Below are 15,078 nucleotides of genomic sequence, written 5' to 3' on the forward strand. Positions count from 1 at the left end.
ATAGCACACTTCCTGTAGTTGTGAAAAAATGCACTCGGCGAGAATGTAAACATCACCTTTCATTGGTGTCAGTGTGGTGCCTGGAAAAAAAAAATTGGTGCACACAGCAGAGGCTTTGTCTTTAAAACTATTGGAATCATGCATGCTGTCAATACATTAGACTACTTGCATCAAGTGGACGTCCCACTAATGTTGCACTGTTAAGGCAACAAAATAACAGGTCCTAAAATATATACAGTAGCCTATCCTGCTTTGCTTCTCTTAAAAAAAGAGCTGTTTTTTTAAGACATCCTACAGCTTACTTGAATGGAGATGTCATCACTGAGGAAAGTCTGCAGGATTTGCAGATGTGGGTACCTCGTCAGTGCTGATGGACTGTCCGTCACACACGGACGCCTGTTTTGCCAACGGACCAACGAATGTGGGGAATGCCCAAAAATATTGGGCAATATACCCTGTTCCTGGGATTTGCTGTAGCCACACACCCAGTTTTGGGCTTACTGCCCCAATTGCTCCCCACTACCACAGGGACAACACAACCCTTGACCTTCCACATCCGTTCCAGCTGATCTTTCAACCATTGATACTGACCAACGTGCTGGACTGTCTCAGGGGGCTTCTTTACACAGTCTTGCATCTTGGATATGGTCTACTCCGGTAGATCAAACAGTCATCAAACATTTTAATTTCAGTGCATTCCGAAAAATAAATTCAATGGAATTAATTTTGCTGAAAAACAGTTGACGAATGACACAAAAACAAATCTTTTTCTGCCGAATGCGTCAAAATGTGAATATCTACACAAGTGGCAAGGGTTGCTGCATAATTCAGCAATGCCCGCCAACAGCCAAATGCTGATGATTTGCCTTTCACAAAACGCGTCTCCAAAAACATGCTAAAAAAGCCCCTTATGATTATCAAGCACAGAATATGGGTAGCTCTTGATATGGGATTTGAATCTGTGTTGCTTTTAATGTTTCCCCAAAAGGCATTTTGAATGTGTTTCTATTCATTTTTTTTCTGTGTGGTAGAATTAATGGTGGTGCTTGGCAGAAATTTCTTAATTTTAAACAGAAACAACACGGCAGTGTGAACAAATCAGCTTGATGGTTCACGGATTGAGACAATTCCACTCTTAAAACAGATATAACGATAATGCAATAAGACAATCTTAAAAGGCATAAAGTTGTCCGGTGTTTTATCTTCTTGGTCAGGCAGGGGAGATCTTATGACTGTAAGTTTAGGTATTGCCTACAAAGGATTTGGCTTCAGTTACAAAACTACATCATCCATCCATCCATTCATTTTCTTAACCCCTTGTCCTTAAGAGTGTCATGGCTGTACTGAAGCTCATCTGAGTTTTCCTTACAATATCATTGGCAAATTAAAAATGGTACGATTACGTTCCTGGCATATTGGTAAAGCAAGAGCATACAGGCTAAATGGCTCGCCATATTGAAGTAACGCAGTCTCCTTTTCCATTTGGTGCTGTAATGGAGTTCGCAGCGGAGGGAGGGGGGATTTTACGTTCACAAACTGTATTTAATCTGTGTATGGATTGTCTCGTCAAGAGGATGTAGAGTTGGAAACACCTTGGTATCACAATACAGTATACTGATGAGAACAGACTAACTTGTCTTTTAGCAGTACCTGGTTACAACAACAGTTGAATATTATGATGTTTTCTTTGGTGTAAGATGTTAAATTAAATAGACTGATTTGTAACACCTGAGGCAGTGAAAAGGAAATTCAAATGGGCAGGAAGTTTTAACACAAATGAATTATTGATGTTTGACCTCGACCTCATGGTTGGTAATTGAGGTGGGTTGCCTTTAATGGCTTAATTCTTTGGTCCGATCAATGATGTCATGAATCAGCTCAATAAAGTAAGAAAGAACAGTTGTATTATGTATGTATAGTACTGTATATGTCCTGTATATGCATATGTACTGCACACATATACATTTAGCCATCACAAATGATTTTGAATTGATCTTGGTGTTATCTGAAGCATTAAGCCTTCTTAATTGATGCCTATGCCACTCCAGCACGCGTGATGGTCGTCTCATCAAAGCATGCAATGTTCTTGTTGTTGTCTTTGTGTGCATGCTCGCTTGAAAGCGCCGTTCCCTGATGCGTGAAGCCTACATATAGTCGTCAACACAAACAGACTATTTCAGGAATCAAAACAGGCGCAAAACATTGATACTCCCTTGCCCCAAGCATATTTCAAAGAGCACAATTATAATAAATGAATTATCCACAAGTATAGTTTTACAGTGCTGTGAATTGTTTTTCTGAAACAAAATTGTACGTGCAACCAATCATCATTTAATTTGCTAACCTCACTTCATGACGCTCACCTATTTCTCGTCATAAAACTCCACCTTTGGTCACATCAACAGCTGCAGTTCATAGTTGGAGCCTTTTATCCTTCCAGATCCTTTGGACAGTAAAAAATAGAAAGTCAATTCAATCATTTTTTCATGAACTTTTTGATGCATCATTTTCTATTTTTGAAGCTGTGGATTCACTTACTATTCACCTTTCAGTCCCAAATCAGTCCAGCCTAGTGTGAAGGGAATCATATATTAGGTTGTTATCATTATGTGCTTATTTCATTGTTATCCATTTATGCAATCCTAGTTCATTTCGACCCTGTCCTTAGATAGAGCTGTTGACGCACGAAAGTGTGAGCCGGGACCTTGGCCCAGCTGTCGGTGGCGCCCGGCTGGCTCTTTTGTTGTGTCTTGTAATCTGCTATGCTTTTGCTCAACAAAAGCCAGGAGGAGCAGCTGGGCAGTTGAATTAGCGTTGGAAATCCCACGAGTTCATTTGCCCAAGCTTTTTCCCTATGCCCGGCATAGAAAAGTCAATCTTGGCTGGTCTGAGTTACTCTTTTTGCTGTTTAAGTAGCTAGGCTTGTCCTAGTCTTCTTTACGAGTTTTCTCTGACACCCAGTTAAAATGAATCTTTGACTTCTGAAGCAGTTAATAGCAGTGAACGAGGTGAAAGGAGCAATTGATGTATGCTCCATTTTGTACAATCTAGGATTAATCTGTAAGCGTTATTACTGAGTTTATTAATTTATTTTATTTATTTCATTAACAGGTTACAATTTGGCTCTTCTAAAAACACCAGATCTGAGAATCACCACTGCCACTGAAGTCGGTGGGTCGGGGATAGTGTCAATTAGCAACAACCTCTGGTGATTCTTTGATAAGCACTTCAAAATGACATGTGCTCTTAAAATTGACATATACAAATGAAATTAAGTTTTGATTTTGTAAATAGATTGGTTGATTGTTGGTGGAGAAATTACAACATACATAAAGGTTAGATTTTCACGATTTTAACCGACTTGACTTCTTGGGCTGTCTAACATGTTGCATGGCACATACATTGTCGGCACTCAACTGTTTAAAACCTTTCAGCCATTTATTTATCAAATGATGAATGGGGACGATTTGTTCACTTCCCCAAGTGCTCATGTACTGAAAAAGTTATTTAAAAAAATGTATCATTAGAGAATGTAACCCAGTATTCAACCTATCACACCATGCAGCAAACCTATTGCTGCATATAAGACTGGGTTTGGTAGTTCCAGTCATTAATGTTATCCTGCTGCAACATGATTGACATGAGTGAGCTTCCATTCGTCTGCCACAAATACAGCTGCACATTTATGCTGCTGCATAGCCAGTTCGGTTTTGCTTTGCTTTATACACAACAAACAGCATTCGCATTTGCTCACTGCAATGTAAAAAAAAAAAAAAAAAAAAAAAAAAAAATCAGTTGAAGTCAGGCTTGAATAAATAAATAAAGGAACTTACAGTCATAAATAATAAACCAGAGGGATAAAGTTCAAAAGCATTATTTTTAATCAGCTTCCATTTTCCTGCTTATTGTACTTACGATTCAGAAGTTTAGAAGGGCCAAGGTGTTTGTCACATTTCTTATGTGATGAGGAGCTCTAATTTTTTGTGCAGTGCATATTGCACTATTAGGTCAGACTTTTAACAATCTTTTATTATCTACCACTCACATTTTCCATGGCATTGATCTTCAAAATAAAAACTGCACCCTTACAGATACCCAGAAAATGATGGCATTGAAAAAGGAGCTGAAAGGGGAACCAAACCGAGATTTTTTTTTTTTTCAGCAAGAATAACTTCTATGAGCTACCCTTAGTACAATCAGGGCACTCTGATTGTTGTATTCACCGAATAAAAATTCAACCGAATAATGAATCAACATAAATGAGGCGACATGTTGAGATTCAGAAAGAAAGTGATATCAAAGGGCTTGTGAACAGCGAGTAAACAAAAGCATTAATCGAATTTCTGGCTGGACTTTATTGACTGACTGATTAACAGTTGAATTTCATTCCGATTTGAATGCAGCATGCTTTCACACACAGCATGCACTCTCTGAAAGTCTCTGGGGAGGGGTGGCATGAACGTAACAAGGGAAAGGACATTGGCATTGCAGGGTTGAGGGCAGGAAGAAATGACATTGCAACTACTGTATGCACCTGTTAGCATTGTTGTTTTGGCACACATTTATGCTGCTGCATAGCCAGTTCGGTTTTGCTTTGCTTTATACACATTGTGATTCAATTCGTTTCTCTCTTCAAGGCTCCATTAATTCAAGCTAATTCGCTTCTCTATTTAAGTAACCACTGATTCTTGCAGAGCCCTAAAAACAATGTATAAAGTAATATTTAGAATAGAATATGCCTTTATTGCCATTGTACAGCAGGCATACCAATTGGTGCATGTTAAATAAGTATGAACAATACGTGAAATAATTTGAAAAATAATTAATAGTAAATGTAAATATCTACACATTGTGCAACATCCTACCTACACCATTGAAAAACAAGGCTTTGGAATGGGTGTACCCTTCTAATGCTTGCAGTTCCATTTCATTTTTCTGGGTTCTAACCAAGATTAAAGAAAATTAAAAGTGCTGGAGTTAGCTTCAGGTTTGCATATCGGCAAATGAACAGCGCATGATTTTGAAATCTAACTTAGCTTCGAGACTTATTCTAAATGTACACGTATTCATTACTTTCTGTCTTTGAAACAATAAATGTGGCAAGCAAAAAAGTACTTTTACTTCATGTTAGTGCAATCTCCTTATAAAGTGAATTCTACAGTATATCAAGTATAATGTATCAACAGCTTCGATTCCAGAATTTTGACATAATTTGTTAACGTCCACTTTTGTTGACTCTATTTCCTTCAATGGATGAAATTAGTCCTTTGAAAAAATGTAATTCCAATTTTTGACTTATTCTGATATAGAAGCTCTGGCTTCAGGTTTAACATGCCTGCTCTTTTAAAAGGCTGTAACTTGCCTTAGTTTCAGGACAAAACAGGGCTGCTTTATACATTTTGCAATGTAACTGTATCATTAGTACAGTATTTGACAACCTTACTCTCATTCAAGCGAATATATGGCTCATAATATTCACAGTTGTTTTTACGCTGACTTCAATTATGTGTAAATTAAATATCACTCATTAGTTTTGCTTAAATGTTTTAAATTATAACATATTTGTCGAATACATATGCATAGAGCACCAATGCATAGAGCATTGGTTTCCAACCTTTTTATTAAACTTGCCTTTTGCACGCTCCTACTTAAGTATTGATGATTTAATGTAGAAGGCCAGAACTAAATACTGATTGAAAATCGTTTATCTTTTTAATTTGCACATTTGAATCTCACACGCTCTTTTTTAAAACTTAAATTACACAGAAAAAAATGAATGTGGCTTTGAAAATAGGTCATAGAAATAAATATTACACAATCATAATAGAAGAGAATAGAAGACAATTGACACGAATAGAGTAGAAAAGAATGCTTTTTTGTCATTGTGCACAGGTATACAACAAAAGGAAAATAAATGATAAACCTTCCATAAACTTGACATTTATTTTTTGGGTGGTTGTTTGGAATTTTGCTATACTTGCTATCATATATATTCTGCTATATTTGAATAAAAATTCATTAATTTTCCACGCCATTCATTGTTTGTATTGTTTTTAAGTCACCCCATTGGTCAATTAATTGACCAATGGTGGGCCTTAAAAATTAAATAAATAATAGAGGCGATACGCTTCGTCTTCTTCTGGCGCATGCGCACTCGACATTACTCTCAGGAAGAGCCCTCACGTCCAACTGAGGATATTCAATCTACTTAAAAAGGTATTCAAAGATCTTAACATGATGATATTATGAGGTTGTGATATTCTTTCCTAATCAAAATGAACATACACGTAGCTTTCAACTCTTGTTCCACCCGAAGTGGCTTCATCTGCTTAATCGCGCTAGCGCTGCGTTTCTAGATTCCTCTCACATTGTTGTGCTAACCGGCATAAGCTAACTCCATTTAGCATTGTACATTTCTAGGCTAATTGTTTCAGTCAAGCTCCTCTCAAGTTAGGTAGTTTGCCTTCAACAGTTAAACCCAACAGTACTCATGTGTACGACGTAAAACACTTTTCAAAATAAGAAGCCACCAACCCAATCGTCTAAATGTAGCGTTTACGAGATTACCTTGATGATCGTTGTCTCTGTACGATGAGACGTTTTCGTCTTGAAACGCCAGCATGCACTGACCGGCAATCACCAGTACTTAACTTGTTTGCAGGTCACGTGAATATGGGTCATCATGGATTGCTGCCACTCCTTTACTGCACAATTAGTGCCTTTGGCCAATTTCAGTTCCATGGAAATGAGTAAATTACTGTTGCTATTGGAAGTACTAACTAGATGGCTGGAGATGGCCTTCAACGTTAAATAATGAGATAACTTCAAATCAAGTGGTGCACCTTACAAAATACACAAGCGAGTTTAGTAGAGCTTGGCGGGACAATATCAGTAAACATTTATTTCAGCAGAAAAGTGATTTGGATGTTGTTGTCATCCTGAGTGTTGCTATGTGCTGCTGGTATAGTACCAATAATTTGGTAATATTTTCGTTTGTTCAGCTCTTAGGAGCTCATCTCCAGGAGTAAAGCTGTATAAGCACCGGCTCGACCGGAACGAAGGAAGTGGTGCTTCGTACGGGGAGCTGCCAGTGGACATCGTCATGAGTTACAAGCCCATTGCTCCTGCGCCGTCTGGCTCCAACCACACACCACCTGGTTCGTTTTAACACCAACCCTGTGTAAAGTCTGATAAATCATGACCTGTCAGGACTCAAACTTCAGACATACTGCCAGTATAAAAATGGCTTTACAGCAGTCACCCTCAAAATAAAGCAGGGTAGACATATTCTGATTGACGTTGTTTTTGACTGAATGGCTATATGCGACCAACAAGAGACAAACGTCACAATTCTGCTCCCAAAAAGGCAGAAGCAGGTTGGAAAATCCAAAATAACAATAGTGGGTGAGATGGAGACAACTCAGTGGAGGGAGAAAAAGTATACTGTATATCTTTCTTTCTCTCTCGCTCTCTCTCTCTCCCCCTCCCTCCCCCCTTCCTTAAATGTAACAGATTAAAAATATTTAGGATCCGGTATGACAGCCATTTAAATATTGCCTCGTAGTCCATTCGGCCATTTATTCAGGTACTTCGAAACCACACCCACTGTGTATGATATCACGTTGTCTTCAATGCGCATGTAGGACAATTTTGGACTTTTTAGCATTCACATACAGGTCGCATTTATTTGAAAATTTGAATGACCTTACAGAGGGGGAAAAAAAAAAAAGTTTTCACAAAACAAACTTATAATTGATCATCATGCCCTGCTGTGGTTCTGACATTTTTCAGGCTCCTCTGTGCCCTCTCCTTCTCTCCCGTCGTCGTCCAATTTCCGACCCGCTTTCAGCGACTTTGGCCCACCCTCCATGGGATTTGTTCAGGTATGCCAGCAACACTTTGTGTATCCTTGGTGATGCACAACAGTTGAATGGGAGGCAGCTGAGAGTCTTTGTTGTTGCAGTATTCAAACCCGTTGCCCTATGGTGAACAACAGCGACATTTTATTCACCATTTGTGACTTTCCATACACTGGCGGACAATTTACACAAACAGTGGTGCCATGTATTTTTGCACTTCATGTTGTCATTTGGTCAATTTTGTTTATTTATTTCCTTGTGTTGTGGGCCAATCAATATTTGAGGTACCAGCAGCTTCTGATACGCTGTTGACTAAATTGAAAATAATAGAAACAGAGTGAATATGTTGTACTCTGCATGCGATCAAAGAGAGCCCGAATTGTCTGCATTTCCAGCTGTTTATTGAACACGCAAAACCAAAATAAAAACACTGCTGTAGAGCCAAACACTCAGGCGCGCCAGTCCAACTTGAGCTCCTTTTCGCTCACGGGGCCACACTCCTTGAAGGCATACATGCCACACATCAATACTCTTAAGAAACCCCTTAATTACTTGACATCGTCGAGGGCAATATTCGACTTTTTTTTTTTTTTTTTTTGGTCCTTCATTCATGGGGCACTGGTTTACCTTTTTCTGGACTCATACTTAGTCTTTTTTCTGTTTTAAGTTAATACCATGTCTGTGGTTCTACAGTTACACTGCAATTGAAACACGACATGGTAATAGAGGTGTAACATGAAAACAAATCCAGCTAACCCTAGGCTATAATACACCATCATGATTAATATCGGGCCCAAGAGTGCAATTAACAATCATGTCCACTGGACGGCATCATCATGCTTTACATGACTCTGAGGCCTTGTCTACATGTAACCGGCTAATTTAATCCGCATAGACACCCCCTCGTTGTCGTTATTTATTTTAAAAACTTGCGTCTATGTGAAACCGCATTGTGCGCATTCGTGTACAAGCATGCCAAGTGGCTAGGCGGCAGTGATGTCGCCAGTTCTGTCCAGTCAGAAATAACGTCGAACAGAGACATTTACTGCCCGTTTGCAAGAGCCCCAGCTACATGTTAGCAAGGCCTGAAATTCTAGATGTCGGTTCTCATTTATAACTGCCTGCCCTACTATAAAAGATGGTTTCAATAACATTTGTCTAAATTTCATTTGTCACATACACTATAAGTAAAACAAAGTATTGCTGAGGTTGAATTTATTTAAAAAAAAATGCCCGTAATTAGATAAAGAGTTCTATCTTGCAATTCCTTGCCAAGAGCCAATCAGAGAAAAGATGCAAAATTAGCCTGCATTCAATGGTTACTTGAAAGGCATCACAGAATGCTCTTATCAGCAAGAAATGAAACCAGGACCAAGACAGGGAGCAACTACAAATAGATCTCTGGTAAAGTCAGCTGTCAGCTGTGTTATAGCTGAAGATTGAACCAACCCAGTTTATCCACTCAACTGAACATATTTCTCCACTGTTTGGTGGTATTGTAAAGTGACTATTGCATTTTGAACTATAACGATGGAGCAATATAGCAGATAAACATCCAAGTCAGTTGAGTTAAAATTCAGTAAGCGCTAAGGGGCATGTGGGCTGACTGACATATGACGGATATCTGACATAATGCCTATCCCAAAGATTACAACGGCAGATGGAAATTGCAATTCCGACATTTTTAATTCACTGTTTTTTTTTTTTTTTTTTTTTTTGCATTAGCGTTCATCAGCGAAACGGGCGTACGTCTGCATGGGACTGACGGACGTTATCCTGCCATTTTATTTTATTATCGAGTATTGCGTTACATGACTTGGCGACATTTCAGTTCCCAAGTCAAGATACCACTATACTTTGTCATGCTTGCCTCGAGGATTACTGTATGCTATTGTTTTTTTTTCTCCATTTATTTCTCTGAAAAATCCTGATCAGCCCGTCAAAGTGAGTCAAGGGTCCACCTACAGCGAACTTCTGTCAGTCATTGAGGAAATGAGTCGCGAGATCCGACCTACATACGCTGGAAGCAAAAGTGCAATGGAAAGACTAAAGAGAGGTATTTCACATAAATGAAAGCATGCCTGAGGCTTTGTCCAATCAGCAAGATCTTCCATCATTGTTAGTTTTGAAAAAATGATTTTTAAAGTGATTTGTTAGTGCTGTAGCTGTTGTGAAAGCGCTATGTAAATAAAGATGTTTATTCGCTATTCAATTTATGCAGATTTGTAATGAATGCTATTGAAGACACCCAGATGAAGACTTAATTGGTGGAGCGAAAATCAAGTCACATTTCCTCAATTTGTTTTCTTGGTGGTACAGCTTTTTGATACCAAGCCTAATTTAGTGGAATTGGTTAAGCCATCTTCTGATGATAGATGTCTTTGATAAGTTTGACTTCCACATGTGGGTAGACTCAGGCTGATTGTATTTATTCATTTTGTTTTTTTTTAAATAAGGAAAACGTCCCACTGTTCCATGCTTAAATGTCTTGTCTTTTCCAGGTATCATTCATGCACGCGCACTGGTCAGGGAGTGTCTTGCAGAGACGGAAAGAAGCGCCCGTACATAACCTTTTCTCACTTGCCCCCCCCCTCATCTTTTCTGGTTGGCTTTTTATAATTGCATTGTCATTCCATCAGGCCATTTTTTTTTTCTTCCTAAGTACAAGTTCAAGTTCAACTTTTTTCTTCCTCCCCTAGACGGCATTTAGATTTTAATGAGAGCCGTGTATACAAAGCATGTAGAAACTTTTTTTCGGGGGAGGTGTCCAGAAAACCAAATGATGTCTCCTTTAATTTAAAACCAAAACTTGTCCTCATGTTTTTTTCTTTCCTTTACTTCATTCGAGGATCATTAAGAGCCCATTTGCATTCTTGTTCACTTGCATTGATCCTATTTTCTAGTCAGCGTTCAACAAGAACTATGTACTGTACATCTCAAGTCAATTTGTTATTGTGGGAATTTTGTAAACAAAACTTTTGCAGTTGAGTATATCTTAATTAAAAGATACAAAATTGATTGGCAGCTGTATCTTTATTTTTCGTTGGGACAATATTAATTTAGTTGTTTTGAAGTAACATAATTGGACCACTGGGTATTACAAATACCAAAGCATGAATAAACACATTTATTTGGATTACACAATTGCTGCTTCAGTGACATTTGACAAAGGTGAGACCCAGCCACAGCTTCCAAGTTCCATAGTTTCCAGAGTGACAGACATTGAAACATTTTTTTTTTAACGTAAAATAAGAATACAGAATAAAGTAGAATCCAATATGTTGTTTTCTGATTGTCAACATCTCCAACTGCTGGCCAGATTGACTAGGAGAACGTGGTTCAAAGTTAATCCCGAAGATAAAGAAGTCTGAGGAACAAAGGACAGTTGTGTTTGAGCGATATTCCCAATTTTGCTGTGACTACAAGTGGATTATCACACTATATACAAGAAAGCAAGAGGCAGCAGCAAAAAAAGCTTGTGTGGCACTTATTTACAAACCGACATTCCGTGTGAAACAACCGCAGTGTACATAAGACCGTGACGAATGAGTGATTCTTTAGGCTTTGGGTAGCTATTTGGAGCAAAACACTCAAGGAAGAAACGAAGCAGACTTTGGGAACATTGTGTGTCTCACGGAGGACAGACTTGGTCTTGTGAGTGAGCTCAGACTGAGATGCCGGCATGTGGTGTTTCCTCGGCTTTCGCCTTGAAATTCATTGGCCTCATTACACTGCTCCTCAACCCTGATGAGAGAGACCAAAAGAACAACTGCAGAAAATACACAGAATGAAGGACAACAGGTCAATGTGAACTGACCGTGGTAGCAGTCGGCGACGGTGAGTTGTAATTGAACAGGCCTTTGTAGCGCCCCTTTTCCTCTTTCTCTTTGGTGCGTATGCGCTCTTCCATGGCCCGCAGCTCTTTGCTGACCGACGGCCCAAGAGATGGGTCCAGCTCCATCACCTTGGCAAAGTCCGCTCGGGCCTCCGCTTCGTTCCAGACGGCCGCGTGGGCTTTGGCTCGCTTGTAGAAGGCCTTCACGTTGTCTGGCACACAAGGACCAGTATGTCAAATCATTGCAGGACTAACCTCAAAGCAGCCTTTAGATGTTTACATGTGCTGTTAATTGAAATGCACACATTCAACGTGAAGTGCCGATAAAGTATGGACATTGTTTCTGGTCTGCATCATTCAATGTACACAAGCGACCCTACTATTTGATTGCTTGCTCACTAGAGGATATCAAAGCCTTTCCAGATATTTCTGGAATATGTTTGGCTGAGATGCTATTGTTTGGCTGAGATGCTATTAACTTTGCTATCTTGCAAAGATATTTAACATGAATAGGCTAGATGTCAGGGGGGTATATAAAAACAGTCTATTCCAAACATTTAATTTATTGGGGCTATTTGGCAGGGTCCTTAAATTGTATTATATTCAGTTGCAGTACATTCTCATGCAATGATGGAGATTTAAGTCATGTAGCCTAAATGTTTGAAATATATGGGTCATATTTCATCATACCTACGTTGCTGACCAGTTGTTTGATTGAAAAGTATCAATAAAATCTCTTCTGAAATTCCAAACCACAAAACGAATAAAAGCATGTATCATCCCTAATACAGGATCGATATTAGCATGGGATTGCAACATCAGTATTGTATCGAAGGTGAACTGGTTCACAAAGGAAGTGAAGTGGCCAATGTTCTTAAATTGCACATATGAGGATTAATAGGTGATCCTTACCCTCATATTTGAATGTGAGTGAGGAGCAGTGTTCAATGACTTCGTAGTATTGGCCTTGGAGTAGCTTGCACTGGCAGTAGTTGAGGAGAAGAGGTGTGATCATGTGATCCAGCTTGATCCACGCTTCATCCCCTGGATGCTCCTGAAATGAGAAGTTGAGGAGGTGTCACAAATACTAGAAAGGTGCTAATAAAAAAAAAAAGTGCGGCAGAACTCCCTGACCTTCATCTGGAGATTTTTCAGGCAGGCAATGCCATTGTAGTATTTGTCGGTGGCCTCTTGTATTCTGCCTTGCTTGAAGAGCATATTGCCCTCCTCGTGGATGTGAGGCACAAAGGCCAGCTTCTCCTCGTCCGTCATGGCCCATACATCCAGCTGGAATGAGCCCGGAGGAAGAACCTGCAAGCACACTTAAGCTCAGTGGTGCAGCATTGACAACACAACATGACATGACAACATTGTCTGCAAGGGTTAGGGTTAACCCTGCTAACCCTAACCCTAGCCTAAAAGGGGAAATTCAAAATCATTAAAAAAAAAAAAAAACATGCAATAGTCATGTGTTTTTAGTGTTTCAGTATGACTTTCACTTTTTTATTAAGTCCCACCCATATGTTCAACAATAAAGTACTAGGCTTATGTGTTATTCAAAAACATGTCCTTAAAATGTCTTCTTTTTTGAATGTATTTTTGTTGTATCAATACTTAGAGTTGTGCTCATAGTCTACGTACCCGAGATGATGCTGTGGTCTAACCCACCCACCTTCCCACCCCTTAAACCCCAAATATGTCCCAGCTTACACACCTGCATTAACTCAATTGTAAAAACTAGAGGCTGTGGGTTAGCCTGAAGGTGGTCCAGGTCTTTGTGACCCAGAGAATGGTGGGAGTGGATCTGGGCAATGCCACAGCAATGCCTCTGGCCTTCCAGGGGGTCTTTCCCAATGCTGATGTTCCTCAATGACTGGGACACCAGCGGGTAGAGTGCAGTGTGCTGACAACAAAAAGATACCATCCCAGATATGATTGTGTACAAAAACATACCCGGCATCCTATTTCGCACGCTAACTCACTTTGGTGTCACATGTGAATTCAGCAATTTCTCCTTCTCTCATGGTGATGATAATTTGTTCCCACACAGCCAGTTTAAACTTCTTGCCCAAGATGAGCTCCATTGGTTTGCTGCAGCCCCCCATACTTCTGGAGTCATCCAGCACGGTGCCATCACATAGGCTGGTGCGGTAGTGGAAGACCACCTGGATGAACAGACTGGGTTAAATAGAAGCTAAGAGTTGAGTTGAGTGTTACAACATATTCATTCATTAAATGCAATATTACATTGTTTTTCAACAATTATTACATTGTTTTTCAAAAATGTACATTGCATGGCTCAATTCCTTTGGTGAACTCAAACGATCAATTTATACAATACATAACTCTTTTATTTTACCATGTAACATAACTCTTACATGGCATATAATTTTAGGCAAATAATTTTCAGAGGGACAGTTTCTGTTTGTAACCTCAAAATCGATCTAATCAAAAATGTTATTTTTTTTTTCCTCATCAAACTCCTTTTTTGTTTGTTTTTAATATGAAACGTTGCATTGGTTGTTTTTCTCACAAATGCCACATTTGTCACCAGCCAACATAGTCTGCGGGCTAGCCTGACCAATCACAGGTAAACAAAATGATTGCCACAGTAAACTGACCAATCAGCAATGATAAACACAAGTGTTCCTTTAGTCCCGCCCATATCCGTCCATCAGAAGAGTAAAAAAAAAAAACATGGAGAAGAGGGAAAAGAAAGAGTAACATTTTTAATCAACCATGCGATGAACAAAGAGTTATTCGATGTGAGTTGGCGGTGACCCTTGAGTCAAGAAATGTGTTTAGATAGCCTGAAAAAACAAACGTGCTAGCCGAGATATGGCAGCAGATACGAGAAGTTAGCATTAGCGAATGCGCTTGGTCGCGTTTGAAAAGCATTTTCCAAAGCTCCAAATCAGACGCAGTAACCCACAAACTAGATTGATTTTACCTTTGTTCCATCTGGGAAGGTCGAAAGCTGTCCTTTACCAGGGCTAATCAATTTTTTACTGATCCCTTCTTCGAAAAGCCTTCGTGCCTCCTCCTCCATCCTTGGCCGAGTCGGAGTTGACGACAAATAACGATGTTTGCCGAATATAGCCGATTGTACTTGGTCACGTTTGGCCAAGCAGCGCCCTCTACATGTCGGCGGGCTTGCCGTTCATTGTGAGTCAATATGAAAACTTCACTCTATATATACATATATGCTGTAGTTTGAAGTTCAATTAATAGAAATATGACCAGTGAGAAGAGGGAATATCAAGCCAAGTTTGACCGTATTACAAAAGTAGGGTTTCACAGGCCCCCAGATCAGGGGTCAACCCTGAATCGGTTGCCAGGCAATCGCAGGACACCCAGAGACAAACACCACTCAAAAACACACTA

General features: G+C 39.4%; 2 protein-coding genes across 2 annotated transcripts; one reads left to right on the top strand and one right to left on the bottom strand.

Annotated features, from left to right (window-relative positions):
* Window positions 1-6,132: 6,132 nt before the first annotated feature.
* cdk2ap2 (cyclin dependent kinase 2 associated protein 2) lies at window positions 6,133-10,877 on the top strand. The gene is made up of 5 exons (XM_088420054.1): window positions 6,133-6,216; window positions 7,002-7,157; window positions 7,792-7,883; window positions 9,795-9,915; window positions 10,361-10,877. Exons 2-5 carry the CDS (start codon window positions 7,103-7,105, stop codon window positions 10,426-10,428), a joined length of 336 nt encoding a protein of 111 aa, XP_088276180.1. The 5' UTR covers window positions 6,133-6,216; window positions 7,002-7,102; the 3' UTR covers window positions 10,429-10,877.
* aip (AHR interacting HSP90 co-chaperone) lies at window positions 10,874-14,785 on the bottom strand. Its single transcript, XM_088420052.1, has 7 exons — window positions 14,645-14,785; window positions 13,677-13,859; window positions 13,409-13,597; window positions 12,829-13,005; window positions 12,607-12,748; window positions 11,677-11,906; window positions 10,874-11,603 (listed from the first exon to the last, which is right to left on the bottom strand). Exons 1-7 carry the CDS (start codon window positions 14,741-14,743, stop codon window positions 11,598-11,600), a joined length of 1,026 nt encoding a protein of 341 aa, XP_088276178.1. The 5' UTR covers window positions 14,744-14,785; the 3' UTR covers window positions 10,874-11,597.
* Between the last annotated feature and the right edge of the window lie 293 nt (window positions 14,786-15,078).

The sequence above is a fragment of the Hippichthys cyanospilos genome, chromosome 7 (genome assembly GCF_059441005.1).
Source record: "Hippichthys cyanospilos isolate Australia breed blue-spotted pipefish chromosome 7, RoL_Hcya_1.0, whole genome shotgun sequence".
NCBI lineage: Eukaryota > Metazoa > Chordata > Actinopteri > Syngnathiformes > Syngnathidae > Hippichthys > Hippichthys cyanospilos.

Excerpts from the sequence above, each read along its gene's own strand:
- cdk2ap2 (XM_088420054.1), top strand. The coding sequence starts at position 7,103 with ATGAGTTACAAGCCCATTGCTCCTGCGCCGTCTGGCTCCAACCACACA. Across the intron at positions 7,884-9,794 it reads CCTCCATGGGATTTGTTCAG|CCCGTCAAAGTGAGTCAAGG; the intron begins GTATGCCAGCAA and ends AATCCTGATCAG. Across the intron at positions 9,916-10,360 it reads AATGGAAAGACTAAAGAGAG|GTATCATTCATGCACGCGCA; the intron begins GTATTTCACATA and ends TGTCTTTTCCAG.
- aip (XM_088420052.1), bottom strand. The coding sequence starts at position 14,743 with ATGGAGGAGGAGGCACGAAGGCTTTTCGAAGAAGGGATCAGTAAAAAA. Across the intron at positions 12,749-12,828 it reads TGAAAAATCTCCAGATGAAG|GAGCATCCAGGGGATGAAGC; the intron begins GTCAGGGAGTTC and ends TTCTCATTTCAG. Across the intron at positions 11,907-12,606 it reads ACTCACATTCAAATATGAGG|ACAACGTGAAGGCCTTCTAC; the intron begins GTAAGGATCACC and ends CTTGTGTGCCAG.